The sequence below is a fragment of the Microcebus murinus genome, chromosome 27 (assembly GCF_040939455.1).
Source record: "Microcebus murinus isolate Inina chromosome 27, M.murinus_Inina_mat1.0, whole genome shotgun sequence".
NCBI classification, from domain to species: Eukaryota; Metazoa; Chordata; class Mammalia; order Primates; family Cheirogaleidae; genus Microcebus; species Microcebus murinus.
In genome coordinates this window covers 5,418,913-5,443,257 of record NC_134130.1, presented here as the reverse complement: position 1 = coordinate 5,443,257, position 24,345 = coordinate 5,418,913, and the positions used below count along the sequence as shown (strand labels likewise).

Here is a 24,345-nt window from a genome sequence, read left to right as displayed (position 1 = left end):
TTGGGCACCTCCAGTTGAGGGGTGTCCTAGGCTCTGGGGCTCCTCCCGACCTTGCACCCCTCCCCCCAGTTGGTAGTGCCCCGCCCCCAGAGGAGGTGGCAGCCTCAGAGACCTCAGAGTCTCACACCCACCCACAGAGTGACCTCCTTCTCAGAGCTGAGAAGCCACATCTTGGAGGCATCCGCCCAACCACAGCGAGGCCCCTGTGGTGGCACTGTCCCTGCCTGCACCTAGCCCCACTCTTTGTCCCTAGAGACTTTCTGTCCACCGTCCCCCTCCCCTGCCCTGAGGGACAGTGCTGACCGCGGCGCCGAATAGATTCAGCCCCGGGTCCTTCTGGGCTGATGAGGGAGGCAGAGCTGGACACAGACCTTCTTAGCCCCGTGGATTTTGGGCTGGCAGGGAGGCTTCTGGAGGAGGTGTTAGAGATTGAGGCTTTGTGGGATGTATAGGAGTTCGGTCGTGACGTGAAGACGGAAAGGAGGCATTGGATGGAGGCTTTCTAGGCAAAGACCTTAGCTTTTCAGTTCATGCAAGGTGCGTGAAGGAGGGCTAGACTGCTTAGCAACAGATAAGGTGTGTGGGTGAACAGGTGGGGAGACTGAGGCACAGGAGGGCTAGAGATGATGCCGAGGTCACTCGCAGTGTCGGGGGTGGAGCCCCTCGTCTCCAGCTCAGTGCGGCCTGGCCAGCCCCGGGCGCGGGAGGTCCGAGCTCCCGACCCCAGCCGGGAACTACATTTCCCAGCGCGCCGCGGCGGGCGCGCCTGCGCACTGCGGGCAGTGATGGGGCGCTAAGCGGGGGCGCGGCGACGACTGGGGCTCGGCGGGCCATTGGCTACCGGCAGAGGCAAAGGCAGCTTGGGGACTCGAAAAGTGAGCGGGACCCGCGGTCCGGGCCGGTGGGACCTGGGCTGCAGCCATGGAAGACCAGAGGGTAGGACGGGGCGGGGCGGGGCGGGGCCCTGCAGCGAGGGTGGCCGGGGGAGGGGACCAGGTGTTGCCGCAGCGCCCTCCCCCCTCCGCCCCAGCTGCTCTGCGGCCCAGGCCCCACCCCTGCCGCCACCCTGTCCTGATCTACCCCCTCCCCCAATTTGGGACGCAGCCCCTCCCCCATCCTCTTGGCCTGGGGCCAGGCGTGTCTCCCCGTGTCCCCCACCTCGGGCCCCCTGCCCCCTACCCCGCCCAGCATCCCCGTCCAGGCTGGACCCCATCCCCCACGCCTTCCATCCCCGCGGAGGACCAGGTGTCCCTGCCCTGGGCGACCTCTCCCAGCACGCCCACCTGGTCTTCCTCCCACCTGGCATCACCTTCCTCAACACTTCCCTCCCCCTTCCCACTCACCTGGCCTCCCCCTTGCCCAGGCCCCGCCTTTGTCCAGGCAATGCCCTCCTGCTTGCTAGTCCGTTCCAGGTAGGCCTTATCCTCGGGTGTCCCTCCGGACACCCTCCGCGGCTCGCGCCTGTTCTTAGACTATCCTATAGCCCGGCTGTCCCGTCTCCCCGGGGTTTTGCTTCCCAGAGGTAGCCCTTTGGCCAGGCTAGCCCGTTTTCCAACAGGCACCCTTCTCCTCCGGGGCCTCCGCCCCTGAGCTAGCCCCTCACCCCGGTTGACGGCTCTGCGCTCGGGCAGGCCTGGTGCAGCTCTGGCACCTTCCTGGAAGAGGCTCTCTCTGAGCCTCAGTTTCCTCCTCTGTAAAATGGGGCCGCCCACCTGCTAAGTGACGGACATAGGGGCAGAGTGGGGCAGCCTGGGCTGACCCGCCTGCCGTGCGCGCCATGCGTGCGCGCGTGTGTCCGGAGCAGGAGGCCTTGCGCAAGATCATCACAACCCTGGCCGTGAAGAACGAGGAGATCCAGACCTTCATCTACTCCCTCAAACAGATGCTGCTCAACATGGAGGTGAGAGCGGCCGCGGGCCAGTCCTGGGCCGGTGGCTGCTGGGACCGAGGGCAGGTGGCAGGGGGGCGCAGCCCCAGGAACTGGCCCGTGGGAGGCTGGGCCCTGGCTGGCCATGTCCAGGTCTCAGTTTCCCCAGCAGACCACGGGCTATTCTGACGCAGGCGAACTCGGCCAAGGTGCAGGAGGACCTGGAAGCCGAGTTCCAGTCCCTCTTCTCCGTCCTGGAGGAGCTGAAGGAGGGCATGCTGATGAAGATTAAACAGGACCGCGCCAGCCGGACCTACGAGCTGCAGGTGGGGCCGGGGGACCCCTCGCGTGAGCCCGCATCCACCTGCACCCCCTCTTTATCCCCTCTGCATCCTCACACCCCTGTGTCTGGCCCAGCACGTCCCCTCCTGTCTTCACCCAGTGCCCCAGTTTCTCAGCCCTTGCTGCTGGTCCCCAGATCTGACCGTGTCACCCTGGCTCCTGCACCTCCCATGGCTCCCACGGGCTCTCATGCTTCAAGCTGGGGTCCCCCCGGGCTGCATCCCAACATCCTGGGCAACTTCCTAACATGCCAGCTTCCTATCCCCAGCGAGTGTGGAGCCCAGGGGCTCAGGTGTGGCCTGGGCATGGAGTTCTTAAGGAAGGGATTCCCCAGGTGATTTGGATGTAGGGCCAAGAGCCATTCTCCCCTCCCACCTGGAGTGGGAGGAGGGACAGATGCCATCTGGGGGTGGAGCCCAGAGAACACCACGCCCCTGTCGAGGTGGAGTTGTTAAGAAGCCCCGCCCCTGGGTGGGGCCATGAGAAGGCCCCACCTACCATGGCACCTAGGTTCTGGGAGGCTCTGGGGAACCCTCCAGGGTTGGAGGCAGTGGGGTGAGCTGTCTCTACCCTTGGTGCCTGGTGCTGTGCTGATGGGTGCCGCCCTCCCCGCAGAACCAACTGGCTGCCTGCACGCGGGCTCTGGAGAGCTCCGAGGAGCTTCTAGAGACGGCCAACCAGACCCTGCAGGCCACTGACAGCGAGGACTTTCCTCAGGTGGGCGCCCCTGATGCCATGCCCACATGGTTACTGGGTAAAACCCAGTGCACCCAGTTAAATGCACCTCTCGAGTCAATGAATAATGTTTTAGTATAAGTATAGCCCACCCCAGGCAATGTTGAGCATAAGTATATCTCAAAGATTGCACAACGTATGCTAAGAGCGTGTTCGATGATTGGAAATTCAAATATATCAATGAATAAGTTTTTTAGTGCAATGCTTAGCATAAGTATATCCCAAGTGGCACCTGGGACATATTCATTGCTTATCTGAAATGCCAATTCAGCCGGGCGCCCTCTGTTTTTATTTGTTACACCTGCCAACTGTATGCACTGGGCACTGGGCAAGAGATTGGGGAGGAGTCAGGAGCCTGTCCTCTGTCTTTGGGGCACAGTCTGGGAGGGAGTGTCCAAGTTTCTGTCCCAGGGCTTGGCTAGTGGCCTTGGCCTTGGCCTTGACCAGGTCTGGATAGACACGCCTTTGACTCAGTAGAGACGAGAGACGAGTGTTTGAGTTTCGTTCTCTCTCTCTCTCTAGGCTGCCAAGCAAATCAAAGATGGGTAAGATGCTGGATCTGGCCCCCGTTGCAGTGCCCTGCCCTTGCAGTAAAGGTGGGGACACTGGGGGATGCGAATGTGGGGAAGGGGGTCCCCCTTCCCACATGCATCTCAGATGACCAGGCTGGGGGGTACCCCTGAGACACCTGCCAGCAGGCTGCTTCCACCTATTTCCCCACAGGGTGACAATGGCCCCTGCCTTCCGGCTGTCATTGAAAGCCAAGGTCAGTGACAACATGAGTCACCTCATGGTGGACTTTGCTCAGGAGCGGCAGATGCTACAGGCACTCAAGTTCCTTCCTGGTGAGAGGGGGACTCTCTGGAGGACCAGGATTTTGGGGAAATGTCCCCTGGGGTCTGGGAGGTCCTGTGACAGGTCATGGAGTAAGGCTGACAGCCGGGTGTCTGAATCCGGGGACGGCCACGCCCTCTGGGGGTGGAGCCCCGAGAAAGCCACACCTAGTGAGGGTGGAGTCCTTATGAAGCCCCACCCCTGGGTGTGGCCAAAAGAAGGCTCCACCCACCAGGCAGTGGCATCCTGGGGAAACCCTGCCCCTAGTGGCCACATCCCCTGGGGAAAGAGGCTTTGAAGACCCATGGTGGCTCTCAAAAGAAAGCCACAGGTCCAATTCTGGAAAAGTTCTGCCTCCAAATGATGGAATCCTGAGAAAGCTCAATTTTTTAAGTTGCTCTGCCCACCCCTGTCCCTTGGTGGCACTTTGAAGAGGCTCCACCCCAGGTGTGGGACCCAGAGGTGGCCCGGTCCCCAGTGCGGCCCGTCGTGTGGGTGGGCACGGCACTGGCATCCTGGGAACAGGACCGTGACCCTCTGCGCCTGTCCTGGGCAGTGCCCAGCGCCCCCATCATCGATCTGGCCGAGTCCCTGGTGGCGGACAACTGTGTGACGCTGGTGTGGCGCATGCCGGGCGAGGACAGCAAGATCGACCACTACGTGCTGGAGTACCGGCGCACCAACTTCGAGGGCCCGCCCCGCCTCAAGGAGGACCACCCTTGGATGGTCATCGAAGGCGTCCGGCAGACGGAGTACACCCTCACCGGTAAGGGCGGCGCCGCCGCGGCCCCAGCTGCTGGCTGCGCCACAGTCAACAGCCGGCCCAGCCTCCGGGCTCCAGCCTCGAAGCTCATGGGGTCTGACAGCAGCCTGGCCAGAGATATCCAAAAGTAATAATAAGGAAAGTGACAGTGATGACAGCTACTGTGCCAGTCATTGAATGCTTCCTACGTGCCGAGCGTTTCACCTGTATGTCGTGGGCATCATTATTGCCACCGGTTTACAGATGGGGAAACTGAGGCACGGGACGTGAAGCCACCCTCCTCTGTCCTCATCTTTGTTGTCCAGCCGCCAGTCACGCATTGATTCTAATTTATCAAACATCTACAGCCTTCCAGGTGCTGTCCTCACGGCAGGCATCAAAAAAATCTCTTCCCTGCTAGAGCTGGCATTTTGGGGGCACCTTCCCATGTATGTGGGGGTCTTCTTGGCAGTCGTAGGAAATCAGGAAACCTGGGAAATCTGCCCCACTGGCGAGGGGAGGGTCTGAAGGAGGGAAAACGTGGGGGTCCCTAATGAGTTTTTTTTTTTTTGAGTCAGAGTCTCACTTTGTTGCCCAGGCTAGAGTGAGTGCTGTGGCGTCAGCCTAGCTCACAGCAACCTCAGTCTCCGGGGCTCAGCGATCCTGCTGCCTCAGCCTCCCGAGTAGCTGGGACTACAGGCATGCGCCACCATGCCCGGCTAATTTTTTGTATATATATTTTTAGTTGGTCAATTAATTTATTTCTATTTTTGGTAGAGACGGGGTCTCGCTCAGGCTGGTTTCGAACTCCTGACCTTGAGCAATCCGCCCGCCTCGGCCTCCCAAAGTGCTAGGATTACAGGCGTGAGCCACCACGCCCGGCCCTAATGAGTTTTAAAAGCTTCCTGGCGCACCGTGGCTCATATGTGTAATCCTAGCACTTTGGGAGGCTGAGGCAGGAGGATCGGTTGAGCCCAGGGGTTGGAGACCAGCCTGAGCAATATAGTGAGATCCCGTCTGTAGGGAAATTTTTTTTTTTTTTTTTTGAGACAGAGTCTCGCTTTGTTGCCCAGGCTAGAGTGAGTGCCGTGGCGTCAGCCTAGCTCACAGCAACCTCAAACTCCTGGGCTCGAGTGATCCTTCTGCCTCAGCCTCCCGGGTAGCTGGGACTACAGGCATGCGCCACCATGCCCGGCTAATTTTTTTTATATATATATCAGTTGGCCAATTAATTTCTTTCTATTTATAGTAGAGACGGGGGTCTCGCTCTTGCTCAGGCTGGTTTTGAACTCCTGACCTTGAGCAATCCGCCCGCCTCGGCCTCCCAAGAGCTAGGATTACAGGCGTGAGCCACAGCGCCCGGCCTGTAGGGAAAATTTTTTAAATTAGCTGGGCATAGTGGTGCGCACCTGTAGTCCCAGCTACGTGGGAGACTGAGGCAGGAGGATCGCTTGAGGCCAGGAGTTGGAGGCTGCAGTGATTTATGATGACACCCCTGCACTGCAGCCTGGGTGACAGAGGGAGACCCTGTCTCTTAGGAAGGAAAATTAAACAGCTATTCTGAACCAGGGAAACCCTCAGGGGCGGGGAGAGGCTTGCTGACATCTTAACTATCACCATTCACTGGCTGTTCTTAGGCTGTGATCAGCCTGTAGTTATCTGTAATTAGCATACATGGTTAATAATGAGCATGCTAATTGCAGGCCGGAAAAGTCACCAGCTTGAGCCAAAGAGCCTGAGAAGCTATTGGTTTATCTTTTCCACGGGAATCCAAATAAACACACACACACAGCCCTCTTTGTAAATGGGATTCCACAGACCTCTCCTCCTGGCACTCCCGCCTTTCGGTTCTGTTTTGTTTTGCTGTAACTTTCTATTTTGAACTAATTATAGATTCGCAGGAAGTTGCCAAAACAAACCAAAACAAGGACAGCAAGGGCCTGCGCAATTCAGCATCAAAGTCAGGAAATGGCTGTGGGTGGCGTCTGCAGCGTGGCTTCACACCTCGCCGGTCTTGCACGCACTCGCGTGCGCGGCTCACTCCGTGGGTTTGTCTCCCACGTGTGAATTCGTGCGACCACTGCCACTGTCACCACTGCCACGGTCACCGCTGCCGCAGTCAAGGTCTGTCCTAGCACCTCGGGGCTGCCAGGCGCTGCCTTTAAGACCACACCCTCCCGCCTTTTCCAAACTTGCTACCGTGTGAATCCCTCCACGCGGGAAGTTGGGTCCGTCCAAATCTGGGCAGACGTGGGGACGTTGACGAATGCAGCTCACCTGTGGGGTCATTTGCAGTCCACCTCCCGTTCCACTGATGGAGTGGAAACGTAGGAAGGTTCGGGTTGTGTTTAGGACTCGTGTTCCTCAACCCATCTCATCCCCACGAGAGTCCTGTTCAGCATGGGGCGTGCGATTGTCAGCTTGCAGGGAAGGAAACTGAGGCACAGAGTGCGTCCTGACCGCCAACAGGCAGATGGGTTCCATGTTTTTGAAACTGAACTTTCCGGGTGGTGCTTGTAGCTCGGGCAGCGGACGGGTGTCGCTGAGCACCCCACTGAACTCTCAGAAGAGGGGAGCGGGAAGGGAAGGGGAGGCGGTCTGTGTGGGCACCCGGAGGAGGTGACAGCCAGGCAGAGACCCCAACAGCCCAGTGGCTGAGGGAGCAGACTGCTCGAGGGCTCAGAGGAGCGAGTGCAGAGCCGTCGTGTGTGTCTGGAACTAGCTACGGCTGTAGAGGGGTGAGAAGGGGAACAGGCTTTTACCCTGAGGGCAAGGGGAGTGTGGAAGGTTCCAGAGCTGTTTGGGATCCCCTGGGAGTGGGCGTGCATTGAGGGGACAGTGTCCAGGAGTCCCAGACACGTGGGTCTGGGCTAGAGGCTGGGCTGTGGGTGCCGTGGAACCAGAGGGGGCAGGCAGGAGAGGGGAGTGCCATGGCTCCCGAGGGAAGAGAATGTTCCAGGAGGAAGGTGTTGTCACCCAGGAAGTCCAGCCAGATGGGGGCTGCCAAGGCCAGAGGAAGGAGAGGTCTAGCTTGATAAAAATGAGAGACTAGATCGGGAAGGGGGAGAATCTGTGAGTAACCACGCATGGCTAGATCCGGGGGTTGCACCAAATCACTCAGTCCCCTTTGCTCCCTGCATTTTTAGCTCTGAGAGCCGCCAGACGTGCGGGCAGATTTCCCCTGGGGGTTCTTCCTCTTAGCTGGGCGGCAACTCCACTCACTACAGTACAAAGTCCCAGGGCCGATTCTGATTGGCCAGGTTGGGTCATGTGCCCATCCCTGAACCAACCACAGTGACTGGGTCATCAAGCATCCCGATTGGCCTGTCTGAGTTGGAGGCGGAGTCATGTGATCCGTAGCCTGGCAGGTGGATCAGGACAAGGACAGTTTCTCAAAGATAAGATGTTGTCTGTAAGGTTGCTCCTTAGAATCGGGGCAGTGGGATTATTGAGAAAGGTGACCAGCTATCACGCATGGCTCAGAATGTACACGGTGTTGACATCCTCCTGTCGCCTCCCAGGTCTCAAGTTTGACATGAAATACATGAATTTCCGCGTGAAGGCCTGTAACAAGGCAGTTGCAGGCGAGTTCTCCGAACCGGTGACCCTGGAGACACCAGGTGACTGGCTCCTGCCCCGCCTTACCCTCTGACTCCATAGTTCCTCCCTCCCAGGGCCAGGAGACCAATGTGTAATAGAATCCTCTAATCGGGGTGCTGTGGCTTTTGTTGCCCAGACTGCCAGGAAGCTCAGAGCTCAGTCCACAGTGCCTTCCTTAGCCTGAGTGTCTGGTATGACCCTGCTGTTGTCCTTTGCTTCTAAAGTGGATCCTAGTATATCCCCAGATGGTTTTTATACATCTCCCCCAAACACACACAGTCTCTTTTCTAAAAAAATAGATGAGTCCTCTGTAGAGCTGGGGATGGGATATCAGTAGTGAAGACAGATGCCACACCACCCATTGTGATACCTTTGCATGCCCTGCTGGGAAGTCCCTCTGCAGTCTAGCCTAACTCCCTCATGCTGTAGCTCAGCCCCTTTCCTGGGGTTAATCCTCAGTGAAGGCAGAGTAGGGCAATAGGCTTGAAAATGCCTCCAGACCCGAGCGACCTTTAGGCAACACCCCCTCGGCCCTCACGGCCCTGGCTGCATGTCCTGTTCCTTCTGCCATTTCCTGCCTTGTCTCTCTCGGTGTCTGCTTGTCTGTCTCTGTCTCTCTCTGAGCCTTTGTCTGTTGGTCTCCTGTCTCTTTCTGTTCTCTGTCCCTGTCTGGGTCTGTCTTGGTCACTGTCTGTCTCTCTCTGTCTCTGTGTCTCTCCGGACTTCCCCATCTCTGTGACTCCCGTGTCTGCCTGGCCCAGCGTTCATGTTCCGCCTGGATGCGTCCACATCCCACCAGAACCTGCGGGTGGACGAGCTCTCCGTCGAGTGGGACGCTATGGGCGGGAAGGTGCAGGATATCAAGGCTCGCGAGAAAGACGGCAAGGGGCGGACAGCTTCTCCCGTCAACTCCCCGGCCAGGTAGCCTGCCCCCTTCTCGTCCCTGAGTCTCTGGTGGAGGAGATCAAAGTGGACATGGACACACAGAGGCCAGCATGGTCCGAGCTGGGGTGGAGGTAGAGACCTGGGGCTGTAGGGACCCAGAGTGTGAATAAGGTGAGAGGAGATTTCGAATAGGGTTTTGATGGTTGAATAGGAGTTTTCTAGATGAGAAAGGGTACAGGCATGTTCTGACATGAATATGAGGGGCTTGGTGTATAGAAAGAGCCCAATGCTGTCAGAGGCTGACCAGACATTCACACACACAGTGGCCGGGGTGGACTGCGGAAGCGTTCCTATGGGGGAGGTGGCAGCTGACCTGAGCCTTCCTCCTCCCTGCCCCGTACAGAGGTACTCCATCTCCCAAGAGGATGCCCTCAGGTCGTGGGGGACGGGACCGTTTCACAGCTGAGTCCTACACGGTGCTGGGTAAGGAGGGGAAGAAGCAAGGGAGACGGGAGTTTGGGGCAGGGCCCCAGTGGAGGAGGAGGAGGGAGAACTCCTTTGCTGGACCAAGAGGCAGCCGTCCACAAAGCTGCTCCGGGAATGGTCCCAACAACATGTGCTGTCTTGGCACTGAGGGAGTGGGACTATTTGGGGACGATAGGTTACAGGGCAGAGCCAGAGCCTATGGAGCTAAGCAAGGAAGGTCTGGACTGAGAAGTGTCTGGGCAGGAGCTTGGGGGCGATTTCCTAGAGTCTGTGGAGTAGCTGGGATTTGGGGAGTAGCTGGGGAAAATGGTTGCCTCTGGAGCAGCTGGGTTTCTGAAGTAAGGCAGGAATTTGAGGAAGTGGCTTACAGTGTGAAGGAGCCAGAGAGAGTAGCTGGTGGCTGAGAAGGAGCTGAGACGATAGGTAAGATCAGAGGAGAAGACAGCACCACAGGAATGACCGGATCTTGCGAAGGAGAAGCTGAAATTAGTGGAGGAACTGGAGTTTAGGGGAATCGTTACTGTCTAGAAAAGAGCTGGAGAAAGTAGCTAAGGTATGAGGAAGTCTGTGATATCTAGGCGGGGGGAGGAAGTTGGGGAGCAGCTGGGACCTGGGGAGAAGCTAGGGTCTGAGACGAAGTTATGGTTCTATGGAGGATCTGAATATTCGGGGGCACCTGGGATTGGTGAGTGTTGGGGTTTGGGGAGAAAGCAGAGGAAGATATGGGGGCTCTTTGGTGTTGCTGAGATTTGAGAGAGAGAGAGATAGGTAGACCTTGGGCCTAGGCAACTTGTGGTTAAGGGAGTAGCTGAGATCAGGGAGGAGTAGAACTGGAGAAGAAATATATTAATATACAGGGGTCTATCTTGGATCTGAGGAAGAGCTGGGATATGGAGATGAGCTGTGAACTGGGAGGGGCAGGAGTGTGAAGAGAAGCTACCTTGCGGGGAGTAGCTGAGGTGGCAGATCTGGGGCGTGGGGAAGAGCTCAGGGATTAGCTGAGATCTAGAGAGCATCTGGACTCTTGGTGGCATTGAAGCCAAGGAATATCAAACTCAGAAGGTACCTGGAGAGAGTAATTGAGACTTGAGGAGTATCTGGACCCCAAGAGAACCTGAGGCCTAGAGAGTCACTAGCTTGGGGAATACCTAGGGAAACTCCAGGCCTCAGGAGTAGCTGAGGCCTGGGAGAAGCTTCCCTCCACCAGGAGTTGGGGTCTGGGTAGAATCTGGATTTAAAGAGCAACAGGAAGGAGTCACTGAGTCCCGGGGAGTAGCTGGACTCTGCCAGAACTGGGCATGAGAGGGATTATCTACACTCGAGGACTTGAGACTGATGGGGACACTATGAGTCTGCCAGTTTCCAGGGTTCGAGGATGACCCAGTTTCTGGGAAGAACCGAGGGGGATCTGAACGTGGGTGGAACTACAGAGTTTCTAAGGCCTAGGAAGTGTCTGAAAGAAGTAGCTTAGGCTTGTAGAGAATCTGAAAGGAGTAGCTTAGGCTTGCAGAGCATCTGGGTTTAGTGAGTCTCTAGAGGGAGTTCACAAAACCTAGGGAATACCTGGGCCCTACGAGTATCTGGGGGGGAATAGCTGTGATGTAGGGAGTACCTGGAGGGAATAGCTGGGGCCTGAGGAGTATCTGGGGCAATAGCTGTGGTGTAGGGAGCACCTGGGGGGACAGCCGCGGCGCAGGGAGCACCTGGGGGGACCGCCGCGGCGCAGGGAGCACCTGGGGGGACCGCCGCGGCGCAGGGAGCACCTGGGGGGACCGCCGCGGCGCAGGGAGCACCTGGGGGGACCGCCGCGGCGCAGGGAGCACCTGGGGGGACCGCCGCGGCGCAGGGAGCACCTGGGGGGACCGCCGCGGCGCAGGGAGCACCTGGGGGGACAGCCGCGGCGCAGGGAGCACCTGGGGGGACAGCTGTGGTACAGGGAGTACCTGGGGGGACCGCCGCGGCGCAGGGAGTATCTGGGGGGACAGCTGTGGTGCAGGGAGTATCTGGGGGGACAGCTGTGGTGCAGGGAGTATCTGGGGGGACAGCCGCGGCGCAGGGAGTATCTGGGGGGACAGCCGCGGCGCAGGGAGTATCTGGGGGGACAGCCGCGGCGCAGGGAGTATCTGGGGGGACAGCCGCGGTGCAGGGAGTATCTGGGGGGACAGCTGTGGTGCAGGGAGTATCTGGGGGGACAGCTGTGGTGCAGGGAGTATCTGGGGGGACAGCCGCGGCGCAGGGAGTATCTGGGGGGACAGCCGCGGCGCAGGGAGTATCTGGGGGGACAGCTGTGGTGCAGGGAGTATCTGGGGGGACAGCTGCGGCGCAGGGAGCACCTGGGGGGACAGCCGCGGCGCAGGGAGTATCTGGGGGGACAGCTGTGGTGCAGGGAGTATCTGGGGGGACAGCTGTGGTGCAGGGAGTATCTGGGGGGACAGCTGTGGTGCAGGGAGTATCTGGGGGGACAGCCGCGGCGCAGGGAGTATCTGGGGGGACAGCCGCGGCGCAGGGAGTATCTGGGGGGACAGCTGTGGTGCAGGGAGTATCTGGGGGGACAGCTGCGGCGCAGGGAGCACCTGGGGGGACAGCCGCGGCGCAGGGAGTATCTGGGGGGACAGCTGTGGTGCAGGGAGTATCTGGGGGGACAGCTGTGGTGCAGGGAGTATCTGGGGGGACAGCCGCGGCGCAGGGAGTATCTGGGGGGACAGCTGTGGTGCAGGGAGTATCTGGGGGGACAGCTGCGGCGCAGGGAGCACCTGGGGGGACAGCCGCGGCGCAGGGAGTATCTGGGGGGACAGCTGTGGTGCAGGGAGTATCTGGGGGGACAGCTGTGGTGCAGGGAGTATCTGGGGGGACAGCCGCGGCGCAGGGAGTATCTGGGGGGACAGCTGTGGTGCAGGGAGTATCTGGGGGGACAGCCGCGGCGCAGGGAGTATCTGGGGGGACAGCTGTGGTGCAGGGAGTATCTGGGGGGACAGCCGCGGCGCAGGGAGTATCTGGGGGGACAGCTGTGGTGCAGGGAGTATCTGGGGGGACAGCTGCGGCGCAGGGAGCACCTGGGGGGACAGCCGCGGCGCAGGGAGTATCTGGGGGGACAGCTGTGGTGCAGGGAGTATCTGGGGGGACAGCTGTGGTGCAGGGAGTATCTGGGGGGACAGCCGCGGCGCAGGGAGTATCTGGGGGGACAGCTGTGGTGCAGGGAGTATCTGGGGGGACAGCCGCGGCGCAGGGAGTATCTGGGGGGACAGCTGTGGTGCAGGGAGTATCTGGGGGGACAGCCGCGGCGCAGGGAGTATCTGGGGGGACAGCTGTGGTGCAGGGAGCACCTGGGGGGACAGCTGTGGCGCAGGGAGCACCTGGGGGGACAGCCGCGGTGCAGGGAGTATCTGGGGGGACAGCCCGCGGCGCAGGGAGCACCTGGGGGGACAGCCGCGGCGCAGGGAGTACCTGGGGGGACAGCTGTGGTGCAGGGAGCACCTGGGGGGACCGCCGCGGTGCAGGGAGCACCTGGGGGGACAGCCGCGGCGCAGGGAGCATCTGGGGGGACAGCCGCGGCGCAGGGAGCACCTGGGGGGACAGCCGCGGTGCAGGGAGTATCTGGGGGGACAGCTGTGGTGCAGGGAGCACCTGGGGGGACAGCCGCGGCGCAGGGAGTATCTGGGGGGACAGCCGCGGCGCAGGGAGCACCTGGGGGGACAGCCGCGGCGCAGGGAGTATCTGGGGGGACAGCTGTGGTGCAGGGAGTACCTGGGGGGACAGCCGCGGTGCAGGGAGCACCTGGGGGACAGCCGCGGTGCAGGGAGTATCTGGGGGGACCGCCGCGGTGCAGGGAGTATCTGGGGGGACAGCCGTGGTGCAGGGAGCACCTGGGGGGACAGCTGTGGTGCAGGGAGTATCTGGGGGGACAGCCGCGGCGCAGGGAGCACCTGGGGGGACAGCCGCGGTGCAGGGAGTATCTGGGGGGACAGCCGCGGTGCAGGGAGCACCTGGGGGGACCGCCGCGGTGCAGGGAGTATCTGGGGGGACAGCCGCGGCGCAGGGCGAGCCTGGAAGCGTGTCTGGGACCCGGCTCCACCCAGGTCCCTCTGCCCGCCCGCCCCGCAGGGGACACACTGATCGACGGCGGGGAGCACTACTGGGAGGTCCGCTACGAGCCGGACAGCAAGGCGTTCGGCGTGGGGGTGGCCTACCGCAGCCTGGGCCGCTTCGAGCAGCTGGGCAAGACGGCCTCGTCCTGGTGCCTGCACGTCAACAACTGGCTGCAGGTCAGCTTCACGGCCAAGCACGCCAACAAGGTCAAGGTGCTGGACGCCCCCGTGCCCGACTGCCTGGGTGTGCACTGTGACTTCCACCAAGGTGTGACCCCAAGCCCCAGCCACGGCCCCCAGCTGCCTCTGCTGAGTCCCCTCCCCTCGTCCCCACCCTGCTTCTGACCGCTGCCCCCATCTCTGCCCACCCCCACCCAGGCCTCCTGTCCTTCTACAACGCCCGCACCAAACAAGTGCTGCACACCTTCAAGGCCAAGTTCACACAGCCGCTGCTGCCCGCCTTCACGGTGAGCCGCCCCCGCGGCCTGGGCTAGGAAGGGGTGGCTCTGGGCGCTGGGCTTCCAGGCTGAGCCTCCCTCCCGCCCCGACTCTCCCCCAGGTATGGTGTGGCAGCTTCCAGGTGACCACAGGGCTGCAGGTGCCCAGCTCCGTGCGCTGCCTGCAGAAGCGGGGCAGTGCCACCAGCAGCTCCAACACCAGCCTCACCTAGGCCGCCGAGCACCCCCACCCAGCGGGAGTCTTCAGGGGGCCTGCCACCAGGCCTGGTGGCCTCAGCCGGGCATCCTCCTCTTACTTGCTGCTTAGAGCGTTGACTCCTGACAGGGGGCCACCAACAGGGAGTGGGCACGAGGCGGGCCCTCCTCCCCACCTCACACCCTAATAAAGGTCTCACACTGGCCGAGCCGTGCTGCTGGTTCTTTGGGGCCGGGTGGGTGTGTCTGTCGTATGGCGCTGGGACCTCAGTATTGCCAGCTGTTAGATGGGCTTTTCTGGCAGGGCGAGGTGGTGGGTTTTGCAGAGCTGATAATCATTGGCTCCAACGGAGCCTCACTCCCACCTCCCAGGCAAAGCCAAACACACACGTGGGTCTGGAGGTCACTTGAGTTTTAATCCCGGGAGACAGGAGCTGCCTGCTGGGCTGTTGCCCCGAGACTGGCCCGCCGGTCCCCCGCCGCGTCCGCATCAGTACTCCAGCGCCCGCCGCCTCTGCAGCTTCTCCTGCAGCTCCGCGGTCACCTCTGCCAGCCCTGGGGGGTCAGCGCCTGAGGCTTCAGCTGGGCCAGGGACCCCCAGTCCCTGCCCTGCCCCCCGACATCCACCCAGGACGGGCTACAGATTTGCAGGGCCCGGTGCAAAAGGAAAATGTGCTCCAAAGCATTAGGGATTTCAAGACGGTGACAGCAAGACATTCACCGGCAGGAAGCTTTGGAGCTCGGGGCCCTGGGTGACTGCGTGGGTCACACACCTGGGAAGCCTGCCCTGCATGGATCCCCAGGCCCCACACCTGCTGTGGCAGAGAAAGGCTGAGCTTCGCTGGCGGCCGGCTTCCTGGTGAGGCCGCTGTTCAGGAGTTTGAGGTCTGCAAGAGATGGCAGGTGAGGTCCCGGGTCAGTCGGCCATCCGATGGGACAGGGACTGGGGAGGAGGGGCCCCTACCTGGCTTGGGTGCAGTGGATGGCCTTGGAAGCTTTGCCTGAACTTTTGCCAACTTGGGTTTCGGGATAATGGGCCCACTAGGGGAAGGCACTGCGTGGACAGAGGTGTGGCATGTCACATCCCGCTGTTGGCCTGCTGCCCCCACCCCGGCCCTCAGCAGCCCTGGCCCCACCCACCGTCCTGGTTCTCGTATTCAGCAGCCGGGGCGTCTCCAATGGGCGTCACGTAGTCCTCCTCCTGGCCTGGCAGCGGGGGCAGGGGAGGTAAAAGAGGCACCTTGTTCTGGCTGGACAGAGGCAGGGACTCAGGAGGCGGCAGCTTGGGGCTGCCTGTGGCAGGTGCAGGACCTGATGGGGGAAGGCAGTCACTGAGTGGCCCCACGTGGTGCAGGGACACCTCAGGGCAGGTCTGTGGGCAACCGTGGTTACACACGTGTCCCCGTGCACGTGCCCATTTATGAGCTGTATTTATGTCTCCGTGTAGCATAAACATGCACACTGGTTGAATGTGCACCAGCGTAATACAGGTACCAGGTATGTACATGCGGTGCCTATCGTATGTCTGTGTGCATGACACTGCACACCTGCTAAGGGACATACTAGAGATCAGGGTGCTATGCATATGTGTCTACAAGTGTCTGATTTTGTGCTTGTGAACGGATGTGTCTGCATTTGTGTACCTGCGACTGTGGCTTAAGATAGGTATATCTGTGCCACGTAGGGTGTACATATGACCGGAATTGCGGGACAGGTGTATTTAGGCAGGTGTGGAGGTGCAGTGTCTACATGGGTGTATGCGAGCTTCTGGTTTTGCAGGCAGACACAGTTCATGGAGCATTAAAATCCCTGGGGACCTTCTGCAAACACCCCCCTCCTCCAGGAAGCCTTCCCCTGCCCTGCCCCCCACTTCTCCCCAAATCTAGGCACTGCCCACCCAGCTTTCTCCTCCACCCCAGGTCTGACCCCACGGAGATGACAGCGTCTGTGTCCCGCCCTGTCTGCCACCCTACCACCAAACTGGGAGCCTCTCGAGGGCCGGGGCTGGGTAATTTCTGTGTCTGCAACGCGTGGGCGGAGGGGGTGTGGCTGGATGAGGGCGTCACCTGGGCGCCGGGCGGAGGTCGCCACCCACACACTCTCGCCGTTCTCTTTATCCGCTTCCACGTAGCCTAGAACACAGAGGGTGGCCTAGAAGGGGTGCAGCGCCCGGGGCCGGCCCCAGGGTGTCCCCGTGCGGGCAGGGGCGGGAGGGGCGCGGACTGGGTCCCCGAGCTCCCGAAGCAGCACCCACCTAGCACCTTCTCGTAGTCCTCGTCCGGCAACAAGGGCACCAGTGCCCTGTTGGTGTGCGTCACGAAATAGTTGACCACCTCGTCCAGCGAGGAGCAGGAGAACTGGGGGCGGATGGGGTGCGCGGTCAGGGCCGCTGGGCAGGGCGCGACCCTGCCAGTGCCCCCTCTGGGCACCCAGGCCCAACGCTCACCGGCTCCTCCAAGTCGATCACGAACTTGGCGCCTTCCCGCTTCACCTTGTAGTGCCGGAACACGTACGCCCTGCGCAGGCAGTGAGCGAGGGCGTGGCTAGGCTCTGGGGTCCCCACCGCCCCCAAAGACCACCTGGCCCCGACTGACTCCACCCCCAGGGAAAGACCCGCCCCGTGTAGTGGCCCCGCCCCCAGACCCTGACACCACTTTCTCCACGGCCCGTCCCCAACCCTGGGCTTCCTGAGAATTTATTGTCTGGCTCTGACTCCAGCCTCCGTGTGGCTCCGCCTCCAGAGCACCCCCCACCCACTGAACTCCCCGGGGGCCTGGCCATGGCTCCACCCCCAGGGCCAGGCCCCGCCCAAAGGGCTCATTGGCACCCCTGGACTTGACTTTGTCCCTGCTCCAGACCCGGCCTCTGCCCTAACCCCGGGGTCTGACTCCACTACAGAGTGGCCGGCCCCTTCCCAGGACAAAAGGGTCTGCAGCCCTGCCCGGGCCCTACTTTCGCCCCCAGGCCTTAACCCATCCCTGGGGCGGGGCCAGCCTCGGGATCCCCGACCCAGGAGCTCTGGTCCCGCCTCCAGGACCCCACCCGCTCAAGGAGCCAGCCCCGCCCCTGCCTCTGCCCACGCCCCCAGGCGGCCTTCCCACACCGGCTCCCCAGCATGCGCACCCGTTGAGCCTCTGTCGTGTAGTCACCGACACCCCGTCGGTGCCGTCCCCGCTGGGCCGCAGCAGCAGGTTTCCGTTCTCGGGGTTGCGCTCCAGGAGCAGCTGTGCCTCCAGCCGGCTCACCTTCAGGAAGCACCTGGGACAGGCCCCACCCCGGAGACCCAGCCTCGCACTTCCGCACGTAACCACACCTCGACCCTGACCCCCACCCGACCCCATGCCCTAGGCCCAGGCCTGGGGGACCCTGCCCTGCTCCCGGGCCCGACCCCGGAGTCCGAGCCCCGCCTTCTAGGCACCTAGTCCGGTCCCCGGAGACCCAGCCCCGTCCCCCAGGACTCTCCGCTGGAGAACCTGTCCCGCCTTCCAAACTCCTACCTGGACCTTCCCCTGGAAGCCCTGCCCCGCTCCCTAGGTATCCAGAAATGCCCCCGGAAGACATGCTCTGCCCCCAGGCCAAGGCCCCGACCCCCGCACTTAACCCCGCCCCCGGAGGCCCAGCCACGCCTCCCGCACATAACCCCGCCCCCGGAGACCCAGCCACACCTCCCGCACTTAACCCCGCCCCCGGAGACCCAGCCACACCTCCCGCACTTAACCCCGCCCCCCGGAGACCCAGTCACGCCCCCCACATAACCCCGCCTCCAGAGACCCAGCCACGCCTCCCCACATAACCCCGCCCCCCGGAGGCCCAGCCACGCCCCCGCACATAACCCCGCCCCCCGGAGACCCAGCCACACCTCCCGCACTTAACCCCGCCCCCCGGAGGCCCAGCCACGCCCCCACATAACCCCGCCTCCAGAGACCCAGCCACGCCTCCCCACATAACCCCGCCTCTGGAGGCCCAGCCACACCTCCCGCACTTAACCCCGCCCCCGGAGACCCAGCCACGCCTCCCCACATAACCCCGCCCCCAGAGACCCGGCCACGCCTCCCCACATAACCCCGCCCCCCGGAGACCCAGCCACGCCCCCCACATAACCCCGCCCCCGGAGACCCAGCCACGCCTCCCCACATAACCCCGCCCCCAGAGACCCGGCCACGCCTCCCCACATAACCCCGCCCCCGGAGACCCAGCCATGCCTCCCCACATAACCCCGCCCCCGGAGACCTGGCCACGCCTCCCCACATAACCCCGCCCCCAGCCCTAATCCCGCCCAGCACTCACCCCAAGACGCGGCTCAGGAGACCCAGCTCACCGCCCACCCTCCGCCTGTCCCCCTGCAGCCCTCGGGCGGGGTGCACTCACGAGGGCGTCTCGAGCGCGCGGCGCGCCTCTTCTTTGGCCAGGGCCTCAGCCATCATGTACAGATGTCCGGGCAGCAGGGTCAGATTGGCGGGGACGCGGCGCTGAGGGGCGGAGGGACAGACAGCAGCGGCTGTGCCCATGTCGCAGAGCAGCAAACTGAGGCCGCAGTGCGGGGGGCCGCCAAGGGCTCCTCAGGGGCAAAGAAGGCCTTGAGAAACCCCAGAAATTGGAAAAAGAGGAGTTTGGCGATGGCGGAAGGGATGTCGCGGATGGGGTCTCGAACTCAGTGCCCTGCAGGGGCCAGCAGGAAACCAGTGACGACAGAGAAGTCAGGAGTGTGCACTAAAATGCCTGGTTTGTAAATGATGGCAGCTAGTTTAAAAAGTTTTAGCACTCTGTGGCGAGACAGAAGATGTTTCGGTTGCAGGTGGCCCGCGGGCCAGCAGTGTGAGACCCCGTGCGATGCTGCAGAGGCTCTTTCGGGAATGAAGGAGGGACACAAAGGATGTCTGGGGAGGCCTGCTGGGGACTGGCAGGGCGGGCGACTCTTCCTACCTCCACCACCGTGAAGATGAAGCCTTTCCACATCTCCCGAGACTCCAGGCTCTCTGCCTAGGGAGGGAAAGAAAGAGGGAGTCTGGGCCGGGCGCAGTGGCCAGGCCTGTAATCCCAGCACTCTGGGAGGCCCAGGCGGGAGGATCGCTCAAGGTGAGGAGTTCGAAACCAGCCTGAGCAAGAGCGAGACCCCATTTCTACTAAATAAAGAAATTAATTGGACAACTAAACATATATAGAAAACATTATACAGCTCTTAGACCCCATTTCTACTAAATAAAGAAATTAATTGGACAACTAAACATATATAGAAAACATTATACAGCTCTTAGACCCCATTTCTACTAAATAAAGAAATTAATTGGACAACTAAACATATATAGAAAAAATTATACAGCTCTTAACATGTTATAAAAAAAAAAAAGAAAAAAAAGAAAAAATTAGCCAGGCGGTTACTGTGAGCTAGGCTGACGCCACTGCACTCTAGCCCAGGCAACAGAGTGATACTCTGTCTCAAAAAAAAAAAAAAAAAAAAAAAGAACGAGTCTGTGTCCATGAGGCTCAGTCTACTCATCTGTGAAATGGGGCTGAGGAGTTATAGTGCCTGTTTCCAAGGGCTGTTATGAAGGTCCAGTGAGTCTGCAGTCATGTGGGATGTTATTATTTTTAATGTGATTATATTCACATTTGAAAGACAAATCAGATCACATACCTCTGATGCTCGAAACCCCTCTCCCATAGCTCCCACCTCCCTCAGGGTCAAAGCCAAAGTCCTCCCCACCTGCCCTGTCCCCCCCTCCCCTCCTCCCTCACTCCCCCTCCTCACTCTGCTCCAGCCACACGGGCCTCCTTGCTGTGCCTCCAACATGCCATGCACAGTCCTGCCCCAGGGCCTTTGCACGGGCTGTGCCTCTCCTGATGAGCTCTCACAGATATCTGAGGCCCGGAGAGGTTGAGTGACCTGCCCAATGTCACCAACCCAGTGGAAGAGTCCGCGTGACTCCACGTTCGTGTGTGCTAATGGTGAGCACGACCCGGAGGGAGCATCTCCCACCAGCCCCACCAAAGGACCTACCTTGAACTTGATCTCCTGGTTGGAGAGGACCAGGCTGAAGTAGGTTCCAGGGTCCCATGAGCTCCCTCTGGGAGCTTCGTCCCTGAGCTTCACATATGTGCCCAGGTTTAACTTCTCCACGTGCTGGGGTGCAGAAATGGGGGGTCTGAGCACCAGCCCCGTGGCCCCTGTGGCCCCCTGGATGATGTAGCCACTGCCCTGGCCACGCCAATCTCTGCTTGGTCCCTGGGCTCAAGGGTGGGCCAGCTCCCGAGCCTCCACCCCCCTGCTTACCTGGAAGTCCCGATTGCTATTGTAGAAATAGATGGTAAGGCCCTGGAGTCCTGCCCAGAACTTCTTGTAATCCTGGGGGCCAGAGGTGGAGAGAGAGGAGGTGAGGTGGCAAAGCTGGCACCTCCACTCTGCTCGCTCCTGCCTCAGGGCCTTCGCACTGGCTGCTCCATTCTGCCCCACTCTTCTCCCAGATCTTCACTCTCCTCCCTTCACCACCTGCTTTGGGCTTCTGGTCAAGTGTTGCCTTTGTAGAGAGGCCTTCCCCACCCATGGCCTGGCTTCTAGGTATCTGTTTTCCTCTGAGAAAGGACCAAAGGGAACCGTGATGGGATGGGGGACCTACAGCAGCCCCCCAGTCTATGGAGGTGGGGGCTCCAGGAGTAATTGGAATTAATTGGCTTTATGGTGTTCTGTCCATTCATCTATCCATCTACTTATCTATCCATCCATCCTTTCACCCATCCATCCACCCATCCATCTATCCACCCATCTATCCACCTGTCTATAATTCATCCATCCATCCACCCATCCATCCACCCACCCATCCATCCACCCGTCCATAATTCATCCATCCTTCCATCCATCCATCCATCCATCCACCCATCCATCCATCTATCCATCCATCCATCCACCCATCCATCCATCCATCCACCCATCCATAATTCATCCATCCATCCACCCATCCATCCATCCAACCATCCATAATTCATCCATCCATCCATCCACCCATCCATAATTCATCCATCCTTCCATCCATCTATCCATCCATCCATCCACCCACCCATCCATAATTCATCCATCCATCCATCCACGTACCCATCCACCCATCCATCTGTTCATCCATCAATACCCACACTACATACATGCATGCCACTAAATTTGCTGAGGGACTACTATGTGCCAGCTCTCTCCAGGCCCTGGGAACGGAGCAATACATGATTAAACTCAGTATGATCAGACCTGCTTCATCATGCACCAGCTCTGTGCTGCTGGGCAACTTATTGGAGCTCCCTGTGGCTCCATTTCTCCAGTTATAAAATGGTGATAATAATGGTACCACCTTTATTATTATTATTATTTCATTATAATTATATATTATATTATTATTTAGAGATGGATTCTCGCTCTTGGTCAGGCTGGTCTTGAACTCCTAACCTCAAGTGAACCTCCCATCTCAGCCTCCCAGAGTACTGGGATTACAGGCGGGAGCGACTGCGCCTGGCTTATGGCACCTCCTTCAAGCACCTCCTATGGCTCTTGTGAGAATGAGGCAGGTTCAAACATGTACAACACCGGGGCCTGCAGTGACCAGGCCCCAATGTGCTAAGTGTGACTGCAGCCCTAACTTACCTATTTCGCAGGAGAGAAACTGAGGCTCAAAGGTGGAGACTCACTTGCTTAAGGCCTGGGAGGTGCAGCGGGGATTTGAACCTGGATCTCCTGAACTCTGGGGCCCATGATCTTTCTGAACAACCATGGTCCGCTGCCTCCAGAGCAGCAGTTGGTTGGGGAGGATTTGGACACGCGGAGGCAGCGGGAACAGCCGCTCCAGGTGGGGGGAACCCTAGCAGCAGAGGCAGGGAGGCGGGCAGGGAGTGGGTGGTTTGGGCTGTATCAGACAATGAATATGTGGACGAGCGGCTCACGCCTGTAATCCCAGCACTCTGGGAGGCCGAGGCAGGAGGATCACTTGAGGCTAGGAGTTTGAGACCACCCTGAGCAAGAGCGAGATCCCATCTTTACAAAACAATAAAAAATTATCCAGGCCATGGTGTCGGCACCTGTAGCCCCAGCTATTTGGGAGGCTGAGGCAAGAAGATCTATTGAGGCCAGGAGTTGGAGGCTGCAGTGAGATACGATGACACCACTGCACTCCAGCCTGGGCGACAGAGCAAGACCATGTCGAAAAAAAAAGAAAGAAAGAAAGAAAGAGAGAGAGAGAGAGAGAGAGAGAGAAAAGAAAGAAAGAAAGAAAGAAAGAAAGAAAGAAAGAAAGAAAGAAAGAAAGAAAGAAAGAAAGAAAGAAAGAAAGAAAGAAAAAGAAAGAAAGAAGAAAGAAAAAAAAGAAAGAAGAAAGAAAGAAAGAGGATATGGGATGTGGGGAGAGAGAGGGGGCCTCAGGCTGGGACACACACAGACACACACGTGTGGGTCCCATGGTCAGTATCTGGTCCTGCCCCTGCCCCCACCCCCCAGCTCTTAATGTCCCCACCTGGCACTGTCCTAGCCCTGAACCCTGCTGCTTAGGTTCCCGGAGTTCCTTCTGGACTGGGAGGGGGAGGAGGGAAGGGAGCCAGCTGGCTCTGCATTTCCTGGAGGAAGTCCCCGACTTTGTTTGTATCCAAGAGAAGGAAAGGGAGACGAGGGAGACGGGGACAGAGAGAAAGACTGAGACAGAGAGAGACACAGGGAAAAAGAGAAAGAGAAAGCTATCAAGTTAGAGAAAGGCAGAGAGAGACACAGAGACACAGACAGAGACAGACCCACGGACGGCCAGAACCCTCTCCAGCCCCAGCACGTGCCCTGCCCCACCCAGCACCCACCCTGCCCCCTTAGCCAGTGGGTAAACTGAGGCTCAGAGCGGCGCCACACCTGCCGGGGGTGGCCCAGCAGTACCCGGCTCCCTGCCCTGCCTTCCTCCTTACCGGGTCACAGGGCCCCTTCTTCTCCAGAAAGCTCTCATAGTAGTGTGAGCGCAGGGCACTCCTGGGCTTGGGGGCCCTGGGTGGGTGCAGGGCCGAGGCCATGGCGGCCTGGGTCTTCAGCCGGGCCTCTAATTCCAGCGAGCTCCCTAGCTGGGCCAGGAAGCCCAGGAGGCTGAGAAACAGGTTCCAAGGGAATTTCCTCTCCTCTGTCAGCCCGTCCCCTCCCTCCTCTGCCAGCGCTGGGCGGGGGCTGGGCCAGGCAGGTCAAGGATCCTAGGGAAATCCCCGTCCAGTCCCCTTTGTCACGAGAGAGTGTCGCACCTGAGTGGCAAGGGGCGCCACTGGAGAAGGCACTGGGAGTGCCCTAAGTGCCTGGCAGGCTGCCCGGGTGGGAGAATATTCTCATTCTACCTGCAGACCTCATTCTACCTGAACCAACTGTAAACAGCATTGTATATTTTTGAGACAGAGTCTCACTCTGTTGCCAGGCTAGAGTGAGTGCCGTGGCATCAGCCTAGCTCACAGCAACCTCAGACTCCTGGGCTCAAGCGATCCTCCTACCTCAGCCTCCCGAGTAGCCGGGACTATAGTCAAGTGTCACCACCATGCCTAGCTAATTTTTATATTTTTTATAGAGATGGGGTCTCACTATGTTGCCCAGGCTGGTCCTGAACTCCTAGCCTCAAGCAATCCTCTTACCTCAGCCTCCCAAAGTGCTGGGATTACACGGCAGTGCAATGTTGAATAAGAGTAGTAATTATGGACAGTCTTGCCATGTCCCCAATCATAGGGAGAAAACATCTAGATGTTAGCTGAAGGTGTCTAGTTTAGTTTAGTTTTGCAATATATCCATGTAACAAAATAAAGGTTTGTGGCTATGCGTTAGCAAGTGGAGGTACTTTCCTTCCATTCCTAGCTTGCTAAGAGAGTTCCTCATGGATGAGTGTTGAATTTTGTCAACTGCTCCTTCCCCATCAGTTGTTAGGATGGTGTCATTGTTCTCCTTTAGCCTGTGTATTAGTTTTCTACGGATGCTGTAATAAGTTGTCACAAACTCAGAGGCTTAAAACAACATCAATGTATTATCTTACCGTCCTGCAGGTTAGAAGTCCTACAAGGATCTCAGGGGGACAAAATCAAGGTGTCGGCAGTGCTGTGTCCCTTTCTGGAGGCTCTAAGGGGAAAACCACCTCCTCTGAG

At 59.6% G+C, this 24,345-nt stretch overlaps 2 protein-coding genes across 6 annotated transcripts; one reads left to right on the top strand and one right to left on the bottom strand.

Moving 5' to 3' along the window:
* The first annotated feature begins 770 nt into the window (after positions 1–770).
* Positions 771–14,435, top strand: FSD1 (fibronectin type III and SPRY domain containing 1). The gene is made up of 13 exons (XM_012769267.2): positions 771–936; positions 1,805–1,900; positions 2,062–2,193; positions 2,825–2,926; positions 3,467–3,489; positions 3,668–3,789; positions 4,335–4,544; positions 8,042–8,140; positions 8,882–9,041; positions 9,409–9,488; positions 13,593–13,844; positions 13,955–14,043; positions 14,136–14,435. The coding sequence occupies exons 1-13, from the start codon at positions 922–924 to the stop codon at positions 14,244–14,246; spliced, it is 1,491 nt and encodes a 496-aa protein (XP_012624721.2). The 5' UTR covers positions 771–921; the 3' UTR covers positions 14,247–14,435.
* Positions 14,436–14,624: 189 nt separating this feature from the next.
* STAP2 (signal transducing adaptor family member 2) lies at positions 14,625–23,360 on the bottom strand. Of its 5 annotated transcripts, none has more exons than XM_012769271.3 (13): positions 23,146–23,359; positions 20,501–20,572; positions 20,228–20,350; positions 19,153–19,209; positions 18,598–18,698; positions 17,353–17,487; positions 16,676–16,745; positions 16,484–16,586; positions 16,296–16,361; positions 15,370–15,540; positions 15,194–15,283; positions 15,042–15,116; positions 14,625–14,775 (listed from the first exon to the last, which is right to left on the bottom strand). In XM_012769271.3, the coding sequence occupies exons 1-13, from the start codon at positions 23,245–23,247 to the stop codon at positions 14,720–14,722; spliced, it is 1,221 nt and encodes a 406-aa protein (XP_012624725.2). In that variant the 5' UTR covers positions 23,248–23,359; the 3' UTR covers positions 14,625–14,719. The 5 variants fall into 5 exon arrangements, with proteins under 5 accessions (XP_012624725.2, XP_012624724.2, XP_075854240.1 ...); XM_012769270.3 differs by having other exon boundaries at positions 14,625–14,784; positions 23,146–23,357; XM_075998125.1 differs by lacking the exon at positions 16,296–16,361 and having other exon boundaries at positions 14,625–14,784; positions 23,146–23,360.
* Positions 23,361–24,345: the final 985 nt, after the last annotated feature.

What these genes read in the sequence shown, in the direction of transcription:
- STAP2 (XM_012769270.3), bottom strand. Translation starts at nt 23,247, where the DNA reads ATGGCCTCGGCCCTGCACCCACCCAGGGCCCCCAAGCCCAGGAGTGCC. An exon ending in AGAAGGGGCCCTGTGACCCG is followed by an intron (nt 20,573 to 23,145) that starts GTAAGGAGGAAG and finishes TCTGGCCCCCAG; the next exon opens with GATTACAAGAAGTTCTGGGC. An exon ending in GACCTCCGCCCGGCGCCCAG is followed by an intron (nt 15,541 to 16,295) that starts GTGACGCCCTCA and finishes TTCCCCCATCAG; the next exon opens with GTCCTGCACCTGCCACAGGC.
- FSD1 (XM_012769267.2), top strand. An exon ending in GACGGAGTACACCCTCACCG is followed by an intron (nt 4,545 to 8,041) that starts GTAAGGGCGGCG and finishes GTCGCCTCCCAG; the next exon opens with GTCTCAAGTTTGACATGAAA. An exon ending in TGAGTCCTACACGGTGCTGG is followed by an intron (nt 9,489 to 13,592) that starts GTAAGGAGGGGA and finishes CCCGCCCCGCAG; the next exon opens with GGGACACACTGATCGACGGC.